Here is a 23,905-nt window from a genome sequence, read left to right on the forward strand (position 1 = left end):
TCTTGAAGTTTTAGAATTGTGTCATACATAAAACAGTGATGAAGAGGGGAATTGATGTGTGGTTGTCAGAAAGTAGTGGTACAAAGGCTAGTTTATTCATCTATAACAATCTTTGTGTATACAGTAGAGTTCTGAAGCATAATTAAGGCCTTCTACATGCAGCACTTTCCATGCACTTCACTTCACATTACTATCCGGCGAGAGAACCGGATAACTTCTCAGGTGGAAGTTAAAGTGCCTATGATGCCGATACGCTCAAGCGAAGGCGCTGCAGCAGAAAGGTGCAACAATTTGATGATATTTGGATTGTTCAAACAACATGCCAGGAGGTTTTAAACACAATGGACAATCAACAACAAATGATCCTGCAACAATATAGCAATTGACAATGGCTGATGAGACTCATTAAAATCTATCAACAGATGTGTTTATCTTAGTTTCTCAGTTAGGTCCCTGTTAACTCAAGGCAATAGTCTTCATCGTTAAAGTGTACATTGACTTGCTTTGATTTTTAAGACAAAGGAACCAAACGGTAAAAGTTCATCTGAATTCTTGCTTATATAAGTTAAAAAAGGTTCTCAGATTTTCACAGGATTTATCTGGGTGTGTTCGTCAGCAGTGGAGCATTATTAAAGCCTTGCTGCATAGATTTAGGTTCACAATTGTAAGGCGAGAGACACCCACCTTTCCTGCTGTTGTCAAATATTCTCAGTATCATGCTTAGAGTGTGGGAGAGGCTGCGTCTGAAATTTTTGACATATTTTTCTCTTATGCCTATTAAAAAGTTCAAATACTTATATCTTTGTCACCAGCAAGAGCCTTTAAAGGCAAGGTAACATTATTTATATAGCAGATTTCAGCAGCAAGTCAATTTAAAGGAACATGTTTAAAGTACAAAAAAGGAGTGCATTGCAGTGGCATGATAAAAGACTAGTAAAGAAAAAATGTACAACAGACTAAATGTATGATGCTCCAGTTATTATTAATCAAAGACAACCCTTTTATATCAAGGGCTTTAACCTTGATTTAAAAGAACTCATGGTTTCAGCAGTTTTGCAGTCTTCTGGATGTTTGTCCAGATTAGAGGAAGTGGGCTGAAATGCTGATACAGTGACAACAAATCTTTGATATATTTTGGTTTCCCTCTAAGCCATTCAGTGATTTATAACCTAACAGAAGTATTTTAAAATCTATTCTCTGAGCTCCATGGACCCAGTGTATGGACTGTAGAAGGACTCTATTTACCTGGTTTTAGTAAAGATGAGAGCAGCAGCAATCTGGATCAGCTGTAGCTGTCTGATTGACTTTTTAGGCAGACGTGTGAAGACACTGTTGCAGTAATCAATCCGACTAAAGATAAACCCATGGATGAGTTTCTCCTGATCTTGCTGAAACATTAGTCCTTTGATCCTGGAAATGTTCTTCAGGTGATAGAAGGCAGACTTTGTAATTGTATGTATCTCGGAAGGTTCAGCTCTGAGTTCATCATTATACTTAGATTCTGACTCTGGGTCTGATCAGTAGTTTCTAGATGTAACAGTTATGTAACATGTAAAATTATGGTGGACATATACATTTTTCATGCTGGTTTGTATCAAACATTTAGAGACAATGGTTGAGATGAGTTTCATGCGTCGTAAGATTACAAAGTATTATATGTTTTCCTATACGTAGACGTAACAAAGACGTTTTCATTTTCATCTCCAACAATGATACTAAACTAGTGAACTGTTATCCTTGCAAATACCAACAACAATGATGTTAATGTCCATTAAAAATCTCTTTTCTGGTGTGTATTCAGTCACTATGACAACCAGCTGTTCTACTGAACTGTAAAGATGACCTTCATTCATGGATGCATTGATGGCAGTAGTTTTTTGGACTTTGAAAATAACTGGTCTAGCTTTAAACTTAGAAAGGCACCAGAAAATTAGGATAAATGCTCACTTATTATGCACACCAAGGGACATTTTTTGAGAGCTTTCTTTATTGTTTGTGGCGTAGATTCTACATGGTGTCAGAAACATTCTGGTCCATATCGGTCATTATTATCGACTGCTGTAGATTTCCAGACTGAACATCCATTATGTAAACTTCTGTACCACACATGAGATGAACTGAAAACTATTGACTATTGAGGCCGCTAGAGTCCAGTGAGTGCATTTCTTAATAAACTACTTTGAAATAGTTTAAACTTGGTGACATGCTGCATTATCATGCTGACACAGTAGTCATTGTAAGATTCATTTTATGACTATGAAACATTGAAGTGAAGTCGTGCAATAGATAATGCACACTGACAAAAACTTCAAAGTGATTCCTCTTTTAATCATCAGTTGTCATCAAGGTCTAATTCAACAGCTTCCTGAATAACATTCTTCACATTCTTCACTGATAGATGCAAGAAGTTATCTAGCTTTTTGTTCAGCTGGGGTTTTAGCACTGCAGTAACATTAACAATGTTTGTAACGTTTTTGCTTTGGAGAGTCTAATTTTGTATCCCAAACGACTTTTTGGATGGAAAAAAAAAAAATCCCACCTTTGGTCACCTGTCATTGTGCTGAGTGAAATCAATTCCACAACATCCATTGTCATCAAGATCTGTTTGTGCATATTAAGCTGTTCAGTATTTTATGAGTCATTGATAGCCTAAAAAATATTTTAGAGGACAGAGGGATTAAATAACATCTCAGGATAAACAGCTGATTTGGTGTTAAATTGAAAATATCCCACATTGATTAAACTTATGTGATGGGTATTTAATGCAATCTGTTATGTGAATCCAGCACTAAAGCAAAGTAAAACAGCAGGAACAAAAATGTCACAAAACAAAAAGAAAAAAATGCTCCACCACAATGGACGTCTTTTGTTTTCTGTCAAATAATGTGCCATCCTCTCCCATGAGTGTGAGCTGCTCCCACTTCAAGTTCGTCATGTAAAACTCCACATAATTAAATTGCTAGTGATCAAAAATTGAGTTCCACTTATGAACGCAACACTGAACACGTTTGTTTTCTCTGTTTTGTTAAAGAAAAAAAAAAATCACATTCTAATGCTTTCCTTTGATCAATCAGGGCTTAAAAGGGTTTTAGAGTATTAAATGATCCTTTTTAGAAATTTGACAAAAAAGATGAATTGTGTAAACGGGTTCTTTCATAGAATTTTATCACTGGCAGGCGATGTAGTTACTACATCTCATCAGTATGCTGAGTGGAGCCCAACACATCCAACACCTCTATTTGCAAAGAAGCCTCTGCAAAATCAAGCACGAGAGGTGAACTTGCTGCTTGATAACCGCCTGGAAATCATTCCATGGGAAAATGAATCATTGTTATTAATCCCTAATGAATGAGGGCATTCTTGAAACTATATTTTGAGTTATTTGTTTTCTTTCACCCCCGCTCAGTTTACAGTTTATTCTGCAGTGGTGTGCTTGACTGCACTCCAGCCATTCATCAAGCCACCGCTTTCCATTATTTGGTGCAGTCAGCTGAAACTGAGAAAGGTTTTTGGGGTGGTAAGCCTCATTCTTCCTCCACTAACTCTCTGTTCTCCTAAACAGAGATATTCTTCATACTGTTTCTCTTATGCAATGACTCACTGGTCATTAGATGATTCGGTAAATTTATTTACACAGCTGGGTTTCATTATGCTTACATTTTCCAAAAATGCCCCACAAAAGTCTAATAAAATGGCACAAAGAGAGAAGCTATAAAGCCATCCATGTAAAACCATTCGTCAGTTTTTTCTTACCCCTCCCTTGAGGTGTAGTCTCACATTTTCTGCATACAGAATCAGACCACAAAGCAAACAGAATCAATAACATAAGTATCATATTCTTTGTATCTAATATTGCCCCAGCTCAGATTTCATCAGGCTATGGTCTGAGCTGCATTCTGATAAGAGCCAGAGCTCATCTGAGATGAAATGAAACAGTTTATTGCTAATGTACACTCAACTGCTAGCCATTTTAAACATCTGTATTCATTTTTGCACACTGCACCTGCTGCACAGACTTTATCCAATCGCAGAAAGAAGAAGCATCTACATTGACTCTGTGTCGTGTGCTAGCAGACATCTGTTTCTACGGTTCCTCTTTAAAATCTAATCATTAAATATTTTGTTTACAGCGAAGATGCAATCTCCTCACCTGATTTACATTTTGACGTATTTTAGCAGTGCAGTAAATATTTGATTCATTGGAAAGCGTCACCTGATTCCGTATGAAAGTTAATGTCACCATAGAGAGATGTGTCAGCAGCATTCTAAATGTGTGAAGCACAGCAAACAGCTTGACTAATCTCATGTGTGCTGACATTGTGACTGATGATCAGTGTGCCGGTGGCCCACCTGAGTGTGGACTATAATCTCTTAGCTCATGGTGATATTGCCAGGTTCAGCTTATTGGAGTAGCCTTTTTCCTTTTTCTACTCTAATCGAATCAGATGTATGTATATATATATATATATATATATATCATGTTGATATTGTATATCAACATGATTGTCACAAAATATTATTAATAAGTTATCAGGGAAAGGGGTAGTGGTGCTAAACAACCACATCTTGGAATGATTTCATATTTAAATGATAAAAATTACAAAATAGTAAAAACTTTTAATTGTTGGTGACAAGTTTCATTGTGAAACTCAGTTTCAGATCAGATTTTGAATATATCAGATTTCAAAGACTAACAGCAGGAGACAGAAGAGGCCCTATTAGAATGAATGTCAGAGAAAGGCTTATAGAGACATTATTTTTTTTCTCTCTCTGACTTTACAATATTTATAAGTTAAAAGTTAATACTTGTAATTGAGTTATTAGCATTCAGTAGCTAATAGCAACAATGTTGCCTGATAATGAATTGTTTTTATTCTGCCAAGCTCAAAAGCTGTTTGAGCTTGGCAATGTTTAGAGGATCTTCCAAAGGCGCACATCCCATGAGATCAGGCTCAAGTTTGATTTTATCATTTTATTTTTTTGAATCATTGGGGAAGCACATGTTTAATACAGCAGGATTGTTATTTTTATACTTCTGATCAATACCTATGCATATTTGAAGTATGTACTCATTTATGGAGTTCTTGTTTTCAAAGTGTTGTGCTATTTTGCAGATGATAAAAGTAAAGTACTTTATGACTTTCATTTGTACAGGAAATATATAATAATTTCATTTTTTATGATACATTGTAAGTTGCATCACAGAAAACTGTAGCAATTTTTTCCCATAGAAAATACATTTTTAAAAAATTAACTACTACTTTATTGGATGTTCAACAGAAACCATTTTAGATGTGACACTGAACTATTTTACTTCATAGTTTAGAATTGCAGCTTGGAAATAGAAAATGAATGAGGTTATTGCAATTCCTAGCCCTTTTTCCTTTAGAGATGGGGTCAGAAGTTTGTTTCTCAGCTGGACTGGGAACGCCTTGGGATTCCCAGTGAGCAGCTGGCCCAACTGACTGGGGAGAGGAAGTCTGGGTCTCTGTGCTCAGGCTGCTGCCCTCTGCGATCCGACCTCAGATTAAGTGGAAGATAATGGATGGCAAATATCAGCACTTTTTTTTAGATGAAGCAATACATCACAGTTTGTATCATTTTAGCCTTGTCATGATATTATTTTTTAAATGAATTTCAGCAAAAGTTTTCATTAAATCTAAGATCTGGATGTTTTCTGGATCTTCCTTTCCTGGAAACCGTTTTTTATGCTCGTGTAGTTGCTGGGTCCGTGCTCATTTTTAAAAATGACTTCATAGCCAAAGCTACTTTTAATTAGAACCACTTAGAGGTGCTGACTACCTATTGGTTCATCTCTTTTAATTAGTAGAAATTAAAAGAGGACGAAATGGGAATTTCTCTATTAATTAATAGAGATTTCCATATAACAAGTAACTGTAGAAATTTTTTTTAGGTAGTCATCTATATATTGTTCCATTGTGATGCCACCAGATAAATATTTAAGCAAAATCTGCTTAAACAAATCAGATTCCTGAGTCTCACATTCATCCACTCATCCACCACTCTAGTCTTGTTTTCCTTAATACACTTATTGACTCCTGATGTGCCCGTTTATCTTTCTTTTCGGTCTTTGTGCTTTTTCTTTTTGATGCATTTTGCTTTGAGTTTCCCATCCTGATGCTTTGATATCCTGTCTGATCTATTTAAATGCTTCCCTTTTACAATCTGTCCATTTTGTTGCACTTCCTCTATAAAGGTACAAACAATCTAAAAGGAGATTTTTTTTTTCATCCTTTCTACTGTTTTGGCTGACAGCTCTCTTTTTAGGTCCATGTTTCCTGTCAATCATCCAGCTGTAACAGGTTCTCAATGTCTGCAAGAAGTTTAGGCATGTGCAGCTATTTAGTTTAGAAATGAAAATCATAAGATGAATATATTTTTCTCTCTTCTGAAAACATTAGTATAAAAATGTCTATAAGCTCCACATTTCAAGTAGTTAGACCTGTGCAGCTGAAGCAGGTCCCTCATGGGCCATTTTTGTCATTTCAGAGGAGATGCGTAGTCAAATTCTGACATTTCAAGCTGAATTCTGCCATATGTGTACAACCTAGTTGAGTTCTTGAGACAGCATAGAACTCAAAAATATATGATTCACCTTTTTCACACTCATCAATTCATTCAGTGACCCTATGGATAGGGGCATTCTCATCCTGGAAGAGACCACTCCCATCAGGATAGAGATGTTTCATCACAGAGTAAAGGTGATCACAAAGAAAAAAACTGTATTGATTTGTCCTGACCCTAGCTGGGAGCACAAATGAACCCAAACCATGCTATAGCAAAGAAGCTCTGCGTGATTCTGTTTCTTTCCCCTTTAATTTGTCACCTGTCTGTATGTAGGCAGTGGAGGTGATGATGAGTCTTTGAAGAGGTTTGAGTAGTTTGGAAAATGGCTTTGGACTGCCAATAGTATGAAAATGTCTATATGTTCACAGAGGTTTTTGGGGGCAGTGGGGTAGATATGCAATTCCTTATATGATGATTAAATGTTTTATTTAATTGTTATTTTTTTACAAATCAGTTCTCACATTGATATTAACGGGATTTTTTTGTAAGATTTTTTGTCGAAAAAGGCTGATTTTGTTGACCATGACTGATTCGTAAAAGCAATAAAAACAGTAAAATATCCAAGGGGGTGAATATTTTTAGACTTTGATTTAGCCATTCTATTCCATGGTAACTGGGTGAAAATATAAGTCTGTTGTTCTGTTGGAAGGTAAAGTTCTGCCCCAATGAATCACAGAACTTCCTCTGGGATAACCCTGTATTCTGCTTTACCCTTCCTCCCACCAACTCCAACTATCTTCCCTGTCTTTGCTGAAGCTTCCCCACACATTGATGCTGCTACTGCAATATTTCATGGTGTAGATGGTGTGTTCAGGGTGTGATGTGATATGCGTAGTAAAAATTCTTACAACATTCTGCTTGCCACTTTTCATATGGTCAGATTGGTTGAGTGTGTTACTAGTAGCTGTTACTACTAGTTGATGTTTAATCTTATTAAAGTCCATCAAGGTTTGTGGCGCTTACTGGCAAAGTGTGAAAAGTTTGTGCAGTATAAAAAGATTATTTTTTATTTTTTCTTCAAAATCTCTGCAAATTCAAATCTGGTTAGCCAATTAGTGTTTTTCAAAGCTGTGTGCTATATGATCATCCTTGTAGGAGACAAATGTTCAATTAAATAGTTAGTGATTTAACATAACTTTAATGCATGATCAGTGTATGTAAGCATTCAATTGTGAAAACGGTATCTGTAAAACATGTAAAAATAAAAAATATTAATACTCAGGCAGCTTTAATAACTTGATTTATATTGGAGGAATACATAAAAAATGAGAAAGATTACTAAGAAATCTATTTAAGTCTATTTAAGTATTTAAGTACCTTAAATACTTGATGCTAAACGAATAAATAAGCACATAAAGAGAGTTAACAGGTCTGATGGAATGATTTCCAATCACTGTTCATGGTCAAGCTTCCCCTCACCTCCAGCAGACGATTGGCTTCATCAGTACAATCTAGGTCAAGAAAGATCTACAGATCTTTGGCTCTCCCATCGTCCTCTGCACCCATGTGTGAGTGGGACTAATGAGGCAGACAGCTGCTCCCCAAGCTGAAAGTCCCTGCGGTGAACTGTAGCACAGTCAATGTCACCTTCAAATCCAGGGACATAGGTGTACCCATGGAAAGCAAAGCAGATCTACAAAAAACCAGAGGAACATGTAAATCTTCTTAGCTTGTCGGTCCTAAACAGCCTCGTCACAAATTCAAGAGCTCTAATGCAATTGTTGCTTCCTGACATGCTTAAAAGAGAGGATTTGGGCTTCAAAAAAAAAAAAATCACCTCCTTCAAAAGAGTATTAGTTTAAGACGTGATTCTGTAGCTAGGAATAGTTTAATAAAATGCACACCGGATAAAAATACTCCTGCAATGTAATTAGGGGGACTTTTCTGAGACGACAAGTACAAATGTGGAATAAGAAGGTAAAATCCAGCAAGGCTGTGTGATTAGGTCTCATTTGGATGTATTCAGCACACTGCAACAAGCGGCTGTTCTGGGGCACGGCAGTCGCTTGGATCGAAGGCCCACGGTGTCTGGGATTATGTGTCAATTTACCACCCAGCTGCAGATCCACACTCTGCAGCAGAACATGACTACCTCTAATTAGGCCATGCTACCAATTAGGTACTTGCAATAAGGCAACACAGAAGGCAGTCTGGGTGACTAACATTTACTATTGTCACGAGAAAAACTAACATCAGTCCTTTAGCCGCGATGGCTGTTTAAAGCTTTGTGTGATATTCTGAGGGAGAATATTGTACTAGGAGTTGTTATGTTAAGGTGTAAAGAAAACTTTGATTTTAGTTTTGAGTGAAAAAATATAATAATAAAAAAAAGATGTTAACATGCAATATATAACTGGTTCTTGTTATAGCAATTTTCTCAAGCTGTGTTTTACAAATCCCACAGGGAGCCAGGGTCAGTTCCCCATCACTCAGAATGTGACGGTGGTGGAGGGGGGCACAGCCAACATGACCTGTCGTGTGGATTACAATGATAACACTTCCCTCCAGTGGTCAAACCCTGCACAACAAACTCTGTTCTTTGGGGACAAGAAAGGTGAGTGATATTTCCAAACATGAGGAGGGAAAAAAATGATGAAATGTTAAGCTGTGATAAATATGTCTGAAGCAGATTAAATTGCATCAGCATCTTTTCAAATTATTTTTTTAAACTCTGAATGTTCGAATATGTCTCGTCTTTTCAGTCAAACTGTGCCTGCGAGCACAGTTTGACTGAATACACAACAGACGTGATAAAAGGGAAACGCATTCATTACTCCTAATGCCGAAGAAACTTTTCATGTTTTTTTTTTTTTCATCTTGATGTCCCAGGGGGCAGACTAAGCAGGAATAGACTGTTTTTGTATTGCACTTTTGTAATCACGCAGCACTCACTGTGCTGTTTACAACATTGTAGTGCCTGTGGATGTTGAGATGATTGGTCTTAATTAGTGTCTATGCTGCCCTAAATTTGTATTGTTGTTTTGATATCACTCTGATCTGGAAGTAGAGTGTTGCAACCTCGTGAAACATGGCCTCAGCTTGGATGAAACATAACGCACTCTCACCAGCCAAATCCAATTTAAAGGTGACAAAAGTCTGGATTTGATAAATTAGAATTGGGGTGAAAGGGAGTGTAACAGAGGACTGGTCGTGTAAGGGTCGGGGTGCTCATCTATCAGTGTTTCTCACAGCATATTACCCATTTCATTTCTGCTGTAGCTGCTAATACAATATCATTGGTTCGGTGATTGAAGATGAACTTTCCCTTTGAATAACAATTGATGGGGAAAGGAAGATGCCACAGCAAACCAGGAGAATGAGAGTCCATCTGGTTTGAAGAAATACTTTCCTCCCTCACAACTGATTGGATTTAGTAATGAGGTCTAAGGTGTTTTATTAGATGAAATTGCTTCCAAATACAATTAAATGAAAGTTAACTGAATCTTAAACAGATCCTCTTGTGTGAATGGTGTGGGTGTGCCCTGAGGATGTGAATTGAAGAAGAAATCAAAGAACAGAACCTATTCCTCTCCTAAACATATTATTCTATGTTATAGATTAAGGCAAGTTCATCTTACCCATGAGATAATTCAGAGTGCTTTACAGGAAATTTGCTTGCATTGTGTCATTGACTTTACAGCAATCTTTTAGACCAAGCATGCATGTAGCGACAGTGGAGAAGAGAAGCTCCCCTTTAACAGGATGAAACGTCCTGCAGATCCTGGCTCAGTACAAGTGGTTACAACTGACTGGGGGTTAGAGAAGACAAAGCTGTATGAACGTAAAAAAGGAGAAGAGAGAGAATGGGGAATACATGCAGCAAAGGTCTCAGGGTCAGGAATGGAACCCAGGATGAGTGTGTAGAGAACTATAGCCTCTGTATGGGGGCTCGCTCTACTTTTACAACACGCATCGACCTTTGTGCTCTATTTTTAAGGGGAAGCCTTTATTCTTGCAATGTTTGTTTTATGAGAGGAGGCTTATTCTATTATAGACTTTTTGTGGTTGTTAAAATTCAAGCCTCAGTCCTTAACTACACATGGCTTTCTTTCATGCAATGTGGTTTTTAGCCTCTTTGAGTTTGGTTGAGAGCTGAAATCTAACCATGCATTTTTAGGAGCAAATTCTGTCTTTTCTGGAGTCCACTCACTGATGCGTCCTAAGCCTACAAAGGGTAAAAGATGTACTAATAATATTTGATTTGAGCTAAGACAAGCATATATTGAATAAAAGTGGCCCAAGAATGCAACCTTGAGAGACCTTGAGTGTGCTCTTTGTTCACTTGTCAAAACACACAAAGTTGTCCCAGTGTACAGAGGAAGATCTGAACCAAGTTTAGCACATTACGAGACAATTTTACCCACTTTTTCGGTCCATCAGGCACCATGATATAATCAAAACTAGATGAGGGATGTTTCATAATTCCGCTTAGAAAAAACTCATAATCTTTGTTTGAGCTTGAAGAACAAAATGAATAACGCCACTTTGCTCAGCTTGTTTAACAATTTATATTACAGGGCAAACTCCTTTTGCTAAGCAATGACGATGACAAAATGAATGCTGTTAATAAGAGTAGAAGTTGACAGAGCTAAGTGTGGGAACATTTTCTCTCCGTCTCCCACAGCCAAATAAAAAGCTTTATTGGCACAACAAATGCGATGCCTGGGAGGCTATCAGGAGAAATGGGAGGCGTTGAACGACACAAGACTCATATGTAGAACAAAGTGGGACACCTGGAAAGATACTTCTGCTGTGCCAAATCACCAATTAATTGCTTGGCATAGAGCTGCAACTATCCTCTTACTTGTTTTGGCCTCTTGTCGAGCCAGTGAAGAATGCTGCATTTAACCTCATGCTGACTTTCATTTCAACGTGAAACTGTTGAGTTTAAGGCAGCCCTGTTCACTTTCTGTGATAAAAACCTGGTCAAGGATTGCTCTCACTGAGTAGATTAGATTATGACAGCAATGATGCATTACCCTACTCTGTTTTAATATTTTAAACTATCTGTATCTGCTAGATACATATCACTTTTTCCTGCTGCTTCCAGTCCTTGTAGTTTATCTGTCCCATGTTGTACAGTTGTTTTGAATGACTATAACAGTTCCCTTCTGTCACTTAAGAAAGATTCAACACCAAAGGCTTTTTACACTTCTGATGTGTGGTTCTATATGCTAATGAAATGATTGGGATTTTTTTAATCTACTTGATCTTATTCCCTCTAGCTTAGTATGAAAGATAAGGACAATTGCCGTGATGTGTTTTTTTACGTTAAGAAAAGGTGAGAGTTTTAACATGCTCTTTCAAATTTCCTTGGGACTAGTTTCCATTATTTCTAAAGTCATATGATAGCATAAGATAAAATTTGATCTTTGACTTGTCTATAATTAGTTCAATTTTGAACTAGGTGGCTATTTTTGCAAGCACAAAAAGAAGCTTTTACAACAGCTTCTACAACTTGACCAATAAAATAAATGGCCAGGATTACAACTCCTCTTCATCAAATAAGCAAAAAGATTATTTGTTGATAAAGACATGTACTATTTTTAAAGATAATTAAATTTCCTTATAAAGAAAAATTTGCTTAGTGAACCTCTTGGTCACCAAATGCCATTGAAGGTTAGGGTAGACAGTAAGTAACTTAAAAGTGAGGCTGATTTGTTGACTTTAAAGGGTATCTAATATTCAAAATTAGCTTTTGCAAATTTTTGTACTTCCATTTGGGTCTCTACTGTTTCTAGAAACAGTCCAAGCACTAAAAAAAACTCCACACAGCCTTTTTTCTGGCCATCATGCATTCATGTTTTGTGTTGACTGCAATAAACATATTTAACTCTTCTGCTTCTGGGTCTGACTTGGAATCAAATATGTATGGTTGTACAATTGTACATCTGTTTACAATCATTTTCTCTGTGCAAAAAATGTAATACATATATTTTGTATTGCCTATAGACTCATGCCAACTTGTTTGGTAGGAAGCATGGTATGTTCCCTTTAATAAACACAATACCGAATGATGACTTTAAGCAGATTTCAATTTGAATTCATATTTTTATCAGGTCAGATCAATTTTTACTTGAAGAATACAACTTCTCTGGAAAAAGGAGTTTCAGCTGCAGGCAGTTGTGCCAGAGGCTGGTGACAATGATGACTGTCAATTTCTATTTAGATTGTTTTGATGTTTTTTTATTTTTTTCATTCTAATATCTATCTGACAATTGTAAATTCTATGTTTGGCTGCTCCTCAATTATGTGACATGCCAGAACAGCAGGCATAGAGATATAATACAAATGCACTGCTATATTCATCCAACCCCTTCAAAGTGCACAAACGTACTGAGGACAATTTTTTTTTTCCACTGGTTCTACATTCACAACAGCATACCTCACTCTTTGAGCAGTATTAAAAAAACAGACCTTGAATTATGTATTGTGACAGTCTTGGAGGTCCCAGTTCAATGCACAGTTGATAAAAAAAAGAAAATCTGTCTATGGACTGAATAAGTAGTCTGTTTTGTAAAAGGCAAATTAAATGCTACCCTTTGAATACTGTCTTGCAATGATACCTGCATCATTTCCAATCAAAACAAACTTCTTAGAAATTTAAGGAATACCAGAATTAAGCACGTGGCTATTAAAGCTGATTGTACTAAAGAGGGATCATTTTGGTATCCCAGATTTAGTTTATCTTTCTGTAATTTTTATTTTTTTTGAAAGAATATTAACTGACCTCAGATGTCACATGAGATCATGGCTTAGAATCTCTCTGCATATTAATCTAGCGGTCAAGATATTCCTCGTCTTATATCATGCCAGCTTTCTCCTTGGGCTGCTCAGTCTCATCCATTATGTATTTCCAATTCTAGGTTGAATGCGACCACCTCAGAGGTTTCAGATCACACTATGGCAAATAGCTGGTTCCTGTACAGACTTGAGAAAACAGAGATAAATTACCGTAATAGTTAGGCCATTGCTTCCCTCATACATTAGGCCAATTAGTGGTCACCACTGCTTTGGTGGGTTGCCCTAATAAAAAAAGTAATTCAGACCATATGATTTTGTTGAATTATCCCTACTTTAAGTCACCACTGTTATGAGTTATTATTACTGAGCAGTACAAATGAGAACAGAACTGTCCTCTGCTGTCTTCATTATGATTTATTTCACTCTGGCTTCTGCGGGGAAAGGATAAAATGCTCGTGAGGCTATAGAGAATGGTAATGACATTTCAGAAGGCATACAGAATCTTTTATCAGATATGGTGAATATGAATAATACACTCATTAAAAACATTCTGTGGGATTCAAGTGGAAGGGAGATAACTAATTTCATCAACATCATGTGTTGCAATGTGGAGATGTCTAGCTATTTAAACATTACATATATATTGGAGATTTATGTCAAGCCCCAAAGTTACATCAACATTCTTTATTACATTGTCCATTTCTCTATTTCAGTCCCATCTTTTCTTAGTTCATGGTTCATCATTCATGACATTTAATTGGGGAACTCAGAATGAATCATAAAGGTCACAAAGCAAAATTGATCTTAATTGGCTTGTTGTAATCAAAATGCTGTTATGTGCTAAATGAATGCTCTAATGTGAGCATTAAAACATTCATTAGCTTGAGAGAATGAAGGATAATTACCAAGGATGCAATTATAGGCATGAGCACCAGTAAAAGCACATTTAAATTTCAAATCTAGTGAATACACAACATTCGTTGTTGATTTTAAGTCTTTGAAAGATTTTTCACTGGTAAGAAGCCATGAGTTTGTTCCTTAAAGTGGTGTTTGCTTTTAATGTTTTTACAAGGAACAAAAATGCTGAAAAGGGCCTCATGGCCAGGGCTAATGTCTTCCTTAAAGGACTAATGGGCTTTTAAGTATAGTATTTTACTTCTAGCTTCACTGAAATGTGAATTTTCTATTATGTCACCGTGCACTCTGCGCTGACTGCTAATGTGAAGAACAACAAAACACTGGATCCTTTCTGACAATTAATTTTCATATATTGTTTATAATAACTCTTTAAAAATAACTAAGGATTCTGAAGAATTTCAGATTTGCTTGGAGAAAAGCCAAATTCTTGTTGTGTGTTTCTTGTGACTCAGTTGCAAACACAATAAAGTTAAATAACATACAAAAGTTAAATGATTTGAGTAATTTCAGAAATGAAAAATGTACTTTCATTTGAAAGATGACCATCTAGGCAAGTGTCCAGTCTTTTTCTTCTATGCTTGACAAGATGCTAATGGCTTTTCTGGTTCAGAAGTGGCTTAACAAGCCTGTATCGCAGACCATCCCTTGTAAACTTCCCCACAATTTAAATAGGCTTTTCTTCCAAGTCTATCTTGCTCGAAAATCATTTTCTTCCACACTGTTTCCTTTCACTTAACTTTCCCGTAATAATAGGATGCCACCAGCTTGTTTTGCGATTAAGTTTTGTGGCTTATAATCTTTGCTGAGGGTTTATGTTACTTCCTGCTGGACATCTGTAAAGGCAGCCATCTTCCCCACTATAGTGTAGGCCTTTTCATATTCATAACATATCCATACATAACATTTATGTAGTAAGAGACTATTATTTTGTAATTTATGCAGCATGAGAATTTTCTGAAAATGTTGGTTTTCAATAGCCATAGAGTGTAATCATCAAAATTATCAGAAAAAAACACTTGGAAAATATCAGTCCATGTAATGATTGTGTAAAAAAGAGTTCCCCCTTTTAACTGGTTTGCTGAAATAAATATAAAAAATCAGCCTCAAATTATACAATTAAGCCTATATATTAAGGATCTGAGAAACACAAAAATATTTTCAGTCTCATTGCCTTCTCTCTGAATCAGGTGTATGTATAGCCATAAAAAGATTTCCTCCTTTTTTGGTATAACTGCTTCAAGCAGTGAAAATTAGTCTAATTTGAGTAGCATCTGCTCTGTGGGATTTCTGAGCGAGCAGGCAGTGACAATGGCCCTCTGGAACAAGGCTCTTTCCTTCTGTTAATTGTAGCCACATGTGTGGTGCAGAAGAGCCCCCTGCCTGCACCACTATATACTTGGAACGTGTCCAAAATCACCCACACAGCCACCAAGCGAGCACAGCCAGCAGCAAACACCCTCTAATTGCAAAGAGTGGAGCCCATGGATGGAAAGCAGGCAGGGGGTGCTTGCCAGGATTCTGTGTTCTTGCTGAAGGACAGCTAGTGCTTTCACATTTCCAGACTAGCTCAAAGTGGTAATAGGCCATGTAAAAATGGTGACATAGGGAACACAGATGTAAAATATTTTGACTGTACCTGACAGCTCTTTGTTTGGCTCCAAGTCTAACGGATGGACTTAAAATATACTTTTTCTGATTAGGCTTTTAGAAAATTGTTCATATTTAAGTAGCTAGAAACAATTGTTAACATTTGTGTGACAAAAATAAAATGAATGTCATGTAACTTTTGATATTCTTGATTCTATGTCTCCAGCTATCTAAAGGCAAACCCAACTTAGAAATCTCAAAATACATGTCATTCCTACTGTATTTAATTATTTTGATATTGCAGAATACTTTTTTTTTCTTGACATACTAAAATAGAAAAAGTTATGTCTCTAATGGTTTAAATTGAAGAAAAAAAACAGTGAGCCAACAGAATAATGCATGATGTTGTGTGGAAATAAACTGATACGTGGAAATTATTTTTCAACAAATAAATCTCACGTTAAATTATGCATAAGTAATATAATACTTTTTATATTGGAAATGGTGTGGTCATAGTGTTTGTTTTCTGACGTACAGTAATTTTATGTAGGCAAAAAAAGTTTCATTTACGTTTGCTTTGTCCTCTCCTGTGTGCTTCATTGAATAGCTGTCTTAATAATGAAATTAAAGTACAAATAGGTGGACTTTTACCTAAATAGGTTGCAGTTTGTTGTGCTGAATTTTATTTAGGATCTAAAAGAGTGAAAAGGAACTCATATAAATAAGCCCCACACTTTTCACACTGGAATAACTTCATTTGGAAAGCATGATTTCATTCTTCCTTGTTTTGTTTAAAAATTTAAGTTTATTCTGTAACAAAATGCAAAAGAGAAAAACAATCCTATGGGCATTAATGGTTTACAAGGTACTGTGGTAGGTAGAGTTACGTTCTATTGGGAAAATAAATAAAACATTACATGCAAACCGGGGCAATAAGTTCAACTGATCTGAGACAACCTTGGGAAGGCCTCCATCACAAAAGATGCACTCCTGCCATGTCATTTAGCTGCCATTCTACAAGGCTGGAGCAAACACAAGGCCAGAGTGCAGATTTATGTTTCTGCCTAAGCAGAATGAACAGTAGTAGAGCTATCTAGGGTTTAGGGGGAAATGAACCTTTTCATCACATTGATTTCCCAAAGCACCTGGAAAAAAAACTTTGTCAGCCGTGGCATTTGGGTCTGATTGTGACGGATCTACCCACACCCTGGGCCTTTTGTCAGGATTGGATTCCTAGTAGTTTGTTGTCCTGGTCTTATGATATTTGAGTAACAAGCAATACTTGTTTTTGAGTTGTACATTTTATTCGATCAATATCAGCTTTTACTCATTTGATTTTAATGCCATTGACTTTTCAGCAAAATAGCATCGGTCAACCCCACTCTTTTTTAAGCCGTAGGTTTCTGTCTTTTCTTGGGTTTTGTCTATGAGATTCAATATTTCAGCAACTGACATTTGGATATATTTCAGTTCTGAATAGTAATGTGATGTTCATGAATTACAGAAAATGAGCTCAATCCTTTTAGCTTTAAATGTCACTTGAAATTATCAACCGTCTGTATTGCATTGGGTCACTCCTTGGTATTTAAAAACAGACACAGCATCAATTGAACAGCAGACATTGATAATGGGCCTTTTTAAAGTTGGTGACAGAAGATTATGAGAAATTTTAGCTTTATTCTTCCAATGGCAAGCACATACAATGAAACTCAGAATAATATCTTACTATACCAGTAAGATCCTGGGAAAATTGTGTTCTGTAAGCTCTGAGATCAATGTAGTTCTGTTGAATTATATATTTTTCACAGTGCCATTCATTTTTATAATTAAATGTGCCACCAACTGCTTTCAGAAGTTTTAAAAAAAAATGGAAATAGTGTGTGGCTATGTATACCCATAAATTCTACTGTTCTGTGAAAGCCTCAGATATTTGTTAAAAACATATCCAAAGCTTTCAGTTGGACACTGTTTAATTTATCATTTGAAAGTCAAAATAATTTTCCACAATTGCAAACATAACAAGTCCATCTAAGGCAAAAAGCTGGTTAAGGAGAGCACCAAGCAGAGGAACAGCTAAGAAAACCATGGTAACTCTAGGGAAGCTGCAGAAATCCACACAGTACAATATGAATCTTACACTCAAATAATTTTGTTTATATTATGTAAGAGCGACCAGAAAAAAACAATTCTTTGTTGAAAAACATGAAAAGTCATGTTTCCATGTAGGGACATAGTGAACTTCTGAGAAAAGGAGCTCCAGTTAGATTGGACCAAAACAAAACTGTTTGACCTTTGTGCAAAATGGAGTGTTTGGTAAAAATCTAAAACTGCACTTCACCTTGAACCCACACTCCCCACCATGAATGATTACTGCTGTGGGGATGCTTTTCTGCAACAAGAAAACTGGTTTGAGATCAAAAGAAATGGAAGAAAACCAGATGCAAGATACTCGAGACTGATGCAAACACCCTGAACATATACATATACAACTGGACTGGTATGTTTTAGATCAGGGCATAATTGTGTTTTAGAATGGCCTACTCAAAGTCCAGGCCTTAGGCCACTTGAGATAAACCTTGAAAACTGATGTGAACATATGCTCTGCGCTATTTGAGCTATTTGCAAACACAATTTCAGTCTAGATATGCAAAGCTAGTAGAGACAACTCCCGAAAGACTTGCAGGTGTAATTGCAGTGAAAGGTGGCTCTACAAAGTACTGACTCAGGGGAACTGAATGCGAAGGCACACCACAACGTGTTAAAAACATGAATACTTCTACTAGGCACTGCATGTGCCACTACGGAGTACTAAAATTACAAATAGCACAACATTGAACCTGCGTGTGTAATTATCAAAAATGGTACCTGTTTTTATTGGAACAGCAAACCAAGGGGAGTGTGCTCTGCATTGGGGAGTTGCACTGGCATTTCAATCCTTGTTGACAGCACTGAAAAAATGTGTTGAAACAGATATAATTTCATGCTGATCACACCTACTGGAAGAAACTGCAAATGTTTCATGCAAACGCTTACAAGTTACTGGCAGTTCATCGCAAAACAAAAACAGCACCTTTCCATCAACAAATCTGTTGGAGAACACAGAAAACATTTAGCAGCATCTCAAAAAGGTGTTTGTGCTTCCAGGAGCGGGGAGTTAGGAAGGAGAAAGCTTGGCTTGTTTCTTTCTGTCTTTCCTCCATGTGTTACAGAGATAGAGGGATATAGGCCGAGACAAGCGTATCATCTCATTCACAGGTTTGATCCTCCCAGGCCATAATTCCATATCTTGAGTTGCTGTGCAGCGTTTGCTAAGACCTCATCACCTCTCCAGTTTGTGGATCCACCAAAGACTTTGCTGTTTCCTGCCGAAGCCTTTGGGCCATTTTAGGCTGCATTGTGAGGGTGCTTAACTACAAACAACAGCTTTGTTTTAGAATGCTGCTTTCTACAACAGTACTATCAAATGTTTGTTTTAAACCCCGTAGCAAGTAAGGAGCTGGCTGCCTAATGGCAAGGCTTTTTGTAAATTTGAATTATTGCTTGAAGATTTAATTTATTTACATTGCTCTTTATTCTTCAAAATAAAAATTTAAATCTCCATTAAGAAACTTCTTCCAGGCATTGGTCTTTTGGTCCCCTTTAAGTGCATGTCATTATGTGATATTAATCATTACATGTAATTAAAGATAAAGAGCAGCCTTTCCGATAATTATCTATGTTTTGTGTAAAACCTAATAAGCATGTCACCCCGTTCCATTTTGCTGGAATTTACATCTCTTCTGTTTTTGTATCTTTGAAATCAAATGCCAGCTGTGACCTGCTACCAGTCTTAAATCCTAATCAGCAACCTTCCTGCTGCATTTTGCCAGATTTTCTCTTTGGAGTGCAGCACAACAGAGTTTAAATTACCTTAAATGGGAAAAAAAATCCCAGGAGGGAGCTGGCCAGGCCTAAAGGGACTGAGGATTAAGAATGTGTAATTTATTAAATGAAGCCACTTTGCCTCCTGCCCTCTGTGGTTGCTCACTTGTACTCGTACAGAAGAGGAAGGTTATTCTGAATTTAATAGTGTAAAAATGGATAAAAGGTACTGGCTGACCTTACTGAGTTAAGACATCTAGCTTTTGTAGGTTTTTGGATGTAGGTCAATGAGTGGCAAGGACGTAGAACATTAAAAGTAGCTGTAGATTTGCTCAGACTTAAAAATCTGTTTTGATTTTTGATTTTTTTTTTTTTTTTGCATGTAGATGCACCAATATTTTTATACAGAAAATGTTAAAATGAGTAGTATAACCAGATGCTCACAAATATTTTGTAAAAAAAGAAACAAAGTTGTTTTTTCTCAGTGTCTGAAATTAAACCAGACAATTTTTTTCTGTTATAGTTCAGTTAAGACTATCAAAATGATCAAAGGCAAAAACAATTTCAGCAGGATTTTTTGAAACCCAAGTCTACTTTAGAGGTTTATATGTATTCCCTTAGTGTTTATTAAAATTGTCTTTTAAACTGTCTAACTTGGATCAAATATTTTAGATATGCTTCCCCAAGCCTCTCACGATAGTTGCTGGGATTTGGAACGTTTTTCTCCTATAAGAACTGGTTTAATTTTTAAATCCTGTGTTAAATATTTTCACAGATTTTGACAGGGATATTTTTCTGGGGCTTGACAGATATATCTTGCCACACATTCCCCAGTAAAATGGATGTGGTGACTTCCATGATTTCACACCTGTAAGAGAACATTAAAAATGAGTTACAAAGCACCAAAAATTGGTATCACAATCATGTCCATGATGAATGGATGGAAACTTTGTAAAGGAGCCGTAGCTTGTGTCTGCTTATAGACAGTAATGAATTATTGCGTGGCTATGGTTCTACAGTTTAGAGTTTTTTAAATGAATTTGTCTTTTACCACTTTATTTGGAGACTTTTGTCTTTGACTGTGATGGCAAATGACACAAGCAGAGCCAGTTGCTATAGTTCTAAATAAAAACCAAGAATGTAATTGATTATTAAAATAAATATAACTTGAGCACTAAGTTTTTGCTGCTGTTGCACTTCAGTGCACTGCTCTGACACTTTCTGTACTCTCCATGATTGTAAATAAGCTTGTCAGCCTAGAAAGCTAAACAACTATTTTTGAAATAGGTTAGGACACAGTTTGTTCAGCATTGTTCTGGTAAAGGTTACAGAAATCTTGCACAGTATCTCTACAGCTGCGGTTGCCAGGTCTATATAGGTTTCCTAATCAGTGTATGTGTCTTTTTCTCTGCTCTTTTTCATTCTGTTTCTCCTTCCTGTCAGCTCTGAGGGATCACAGAATTGAGCTTGTACGAGCCACGTCACAGGAGCTCACCATCAGAATCAATGACGTCAGCCTGTCAGACGAGGGCCAGTATACATGCTCACTCTTCACCATGCCTGTCAAGACAACCAAGGCCTTCCTCACTGTTTTAGGTGAGCATGACCAATTTTTCCTACATGCTTCGTCCTGCACTAGATTTTTCAAATGCACATTTTAAATTATGATGTAATTATGGTATCTATAAGCATGATATACAGGAGTATATCCAAGAAGCAACTAGATTTTAAATTCTATTCTTTACTGCAGGGAGCAAGTATAGTGTTTTAAGGTCTCTGGGCATGGCATTCTGGATGTACTGCAGCTGATTAAGAGCTCTATACCAATTCAATAATCTAACTCAATGAAAACAAAAGCATGCACCAGTTTCAAAAGAATCCTGGAATTGATGCATGTGATGTTATCAAAGGACGATATGGATAACTAAACTTAAATGAGTAGCAATTAGTAAATTAGTGCTCCACATGTATTCAGAATGCTAATCTTGTTTATGCCCCGATGCACCACAGGAGTGCCAAGTCGGCCAGAAATCACAGGATTTACCAAGCCAGCCATGGAGGGAGACGAAATCACCCTGACATGCATCACATCAGGCAGCAAACCTGCTGCCAACATTCGGTGGTTCCGAAATGACAAGGAGGTCCAAGGTAAGCCTGTGATATGGATTTAACAGAGAACTGTATCCTCTCTTACAACCTGCACTCTCTAGGAGACATTCATACTGTCAAGTCATTCAACTGCTGCAATTCCTTTGTGCTCATATTCATGCTCCGTTACACTGGTCTGGGCATTGCTGCAGTCCTTGTAAGCTGACAGATGTCACAGAACTGGCCACATATGGGAGATTTTAAAGCGCATGATGTGGCCCTGTTTTTGTGGACTGTGTTTTAGAATGAAGTTGTACAATTGTGTGTATGCTTACGGATTTTGTGCGGAAAAAGTTACTTTGCAGTGGCTTAGGGCCAATTTATAAGGATGTTGACCCCGGCGCATAATCAGTTTTTTTGTGATCAACCTGCATAAGCTTCTTTTACACATGCAAATTATATCAAACTGATTAACTGTCGGAATTCAACTTCCAGGTTTACATATCGCCTCCATATCAATAATAAATAATAACTGGAGTTGTTTGAAACAGTTTCTTATGCTTATTCCTGTTTTTACATTTTTAATGATGATCTGCCCACCTGTGGATAAAGGTTTCTACTCTATATACAACATATTGTAGTTGATTAAGTATTGTCTGAATTAATCAGAATATATGTCATCATATATCATACGACCTTCAATTGGAACCGCTTACTAGGACTTGATCTACTAAGGTGAGTGAATATTCATCAATGCAGATGAGCGTCTGCATAGCCTAGCATGAAATTAAGTAATGTTGACATTTGAGTAGCAATTGCAAATGTTCTATTGCTGTAATGCAAAAGTGTGTGTGACTAGAAGATGCATTTTGGGGTTTTTTTTTGTTTTTTTTATGTGTGTAAATAACTTCATGGAAGTCTGGTTTAGCTTGTAATCAGAATTATGTACAGTATGCTATAGTATCAAATGGGAAGAAATGCAATATTGGAGCATTGTTTACTTAAGATGCAAAGGTTTGCAAACATGAAATAAAACAAGCAATTCTGTGGATGGAAAAACTGCAGAAAGAAACACACGTGCAAATTCAATACTAAAAGATTCCAGACCAGTTGGTCCCCAGCTTAATGACAGAGACGGTGCAGTACAGAGATCTTTAATACAATGGAGCTTTCTGTGGAGGTTCTGTGTGACAGTTGCTCTTTATTGAAGATTTGCACCAGAGAGCTTTTTCTTGGTGGTTCTGTCTGTGTCTGGCCAACATGGCATGATGATTGATGGGAAAAGAGCTGGGATATGAAGTTTTCCTGTTGGAATGACATGCACGTAGCTTCCTGAAAGGCCAGTGGAGAGCTGGCTCACAGCAACACAACCAGACACGCTGTCCATCTCCAGAGGCACTCAGATGATCTCTTTTGTACTTTAGAGTTATAAAATGCACTTTAGGATAAATCATTTAACCCCAGAAATCTATACTAGTATATGGACATACTTTTCCTGAATTTACTGCACATCTAAAGAATGAAATGGTATGTACGTCTGGGATAAGTAAACCCCATAACTCTAAAAATAATCAGGCGCCACGGAGCTGCATCAGACTGGTGTCTTGTGTACAGATGTTTTATTAGTTTTATTTGGGTGCACTGGGTTTGATGCCGCTGGGGCAAACAGACTTGTGTGCACCTCACAAAGAGTGATAGAGAACATTGCATAGACTGGAGGTCTTGACTTAAATACCTAATTTCCATGTCAAAGTGTCAAAGATGGAGAATGTCAATCAGTGCTCCAGGATCTAAATCTTTTGTAGGCTTCGCTTTAAAGCTTTCTTTGGTGTGCATATATGCTAGGAGCAGCATGTTTTGCCACTGGTTCTTCTGCCACCAGTGTCTCCTGTCAGTCAAATGTTTCCCTGCTGGGGTGGGGGAGACCAGCCTCTATTGCTCCAAGACGACTGCAGGTGTAATAGCTAAAAGATGTCATATTTATTTCATGCTCTGATGATTTGTTTTTCAAAAATGTATATTAGAAGCACACAGCCTTACAAACCTCAAAGTGCAACTGTCATCCAGAGTCAAGTAATTTGTTTACTGGAAGCAGAGCAATACAAATTTCTTGTGCCAC

The 23,905-nt window shown here is 36.9% G+C and overlaps 1 protein-coding gene across 1 annotated transcript in view; it reads left to right on the forward strand.

Annotated features, from left to right (window-relative positions):
- LOC116707889 (cell adhesion molecule 2-like) overlaps positions 1–23,905 on the forward strand; it is a 150,885-nt gene that overhangs the window by 105,853 nt on the left and 21,127 nt on the right. The window contains 3 exon segments of the mRNA XM_032545570.1: positions 8,993–9,142; positions 21,142–21,294; positions 21,709–21,846. Coding sequence (XP_032401461.1) covers positions 8,993–9,142; positions 21,142–21,294; positions 21,709–21,846 — 441 coding nt within the window.

The sequence above is a fragment of the Xiphophorus hellerii genome, chromosome 18, assembly GCF_003331165.1.
Source record: "Xiphophorus hellerii strain 12219 chromosome 18, Xiphophorus_hellerii-4.1, whole genome shotgun sequence".
Classification (NCBI taxonomy): Eukaryota; Metazoa; Chordata; class Actinopteri; order Cyprinodontiformes; family Poeciliidae; genus Xiphophorus; species Xiphophorus hellerii.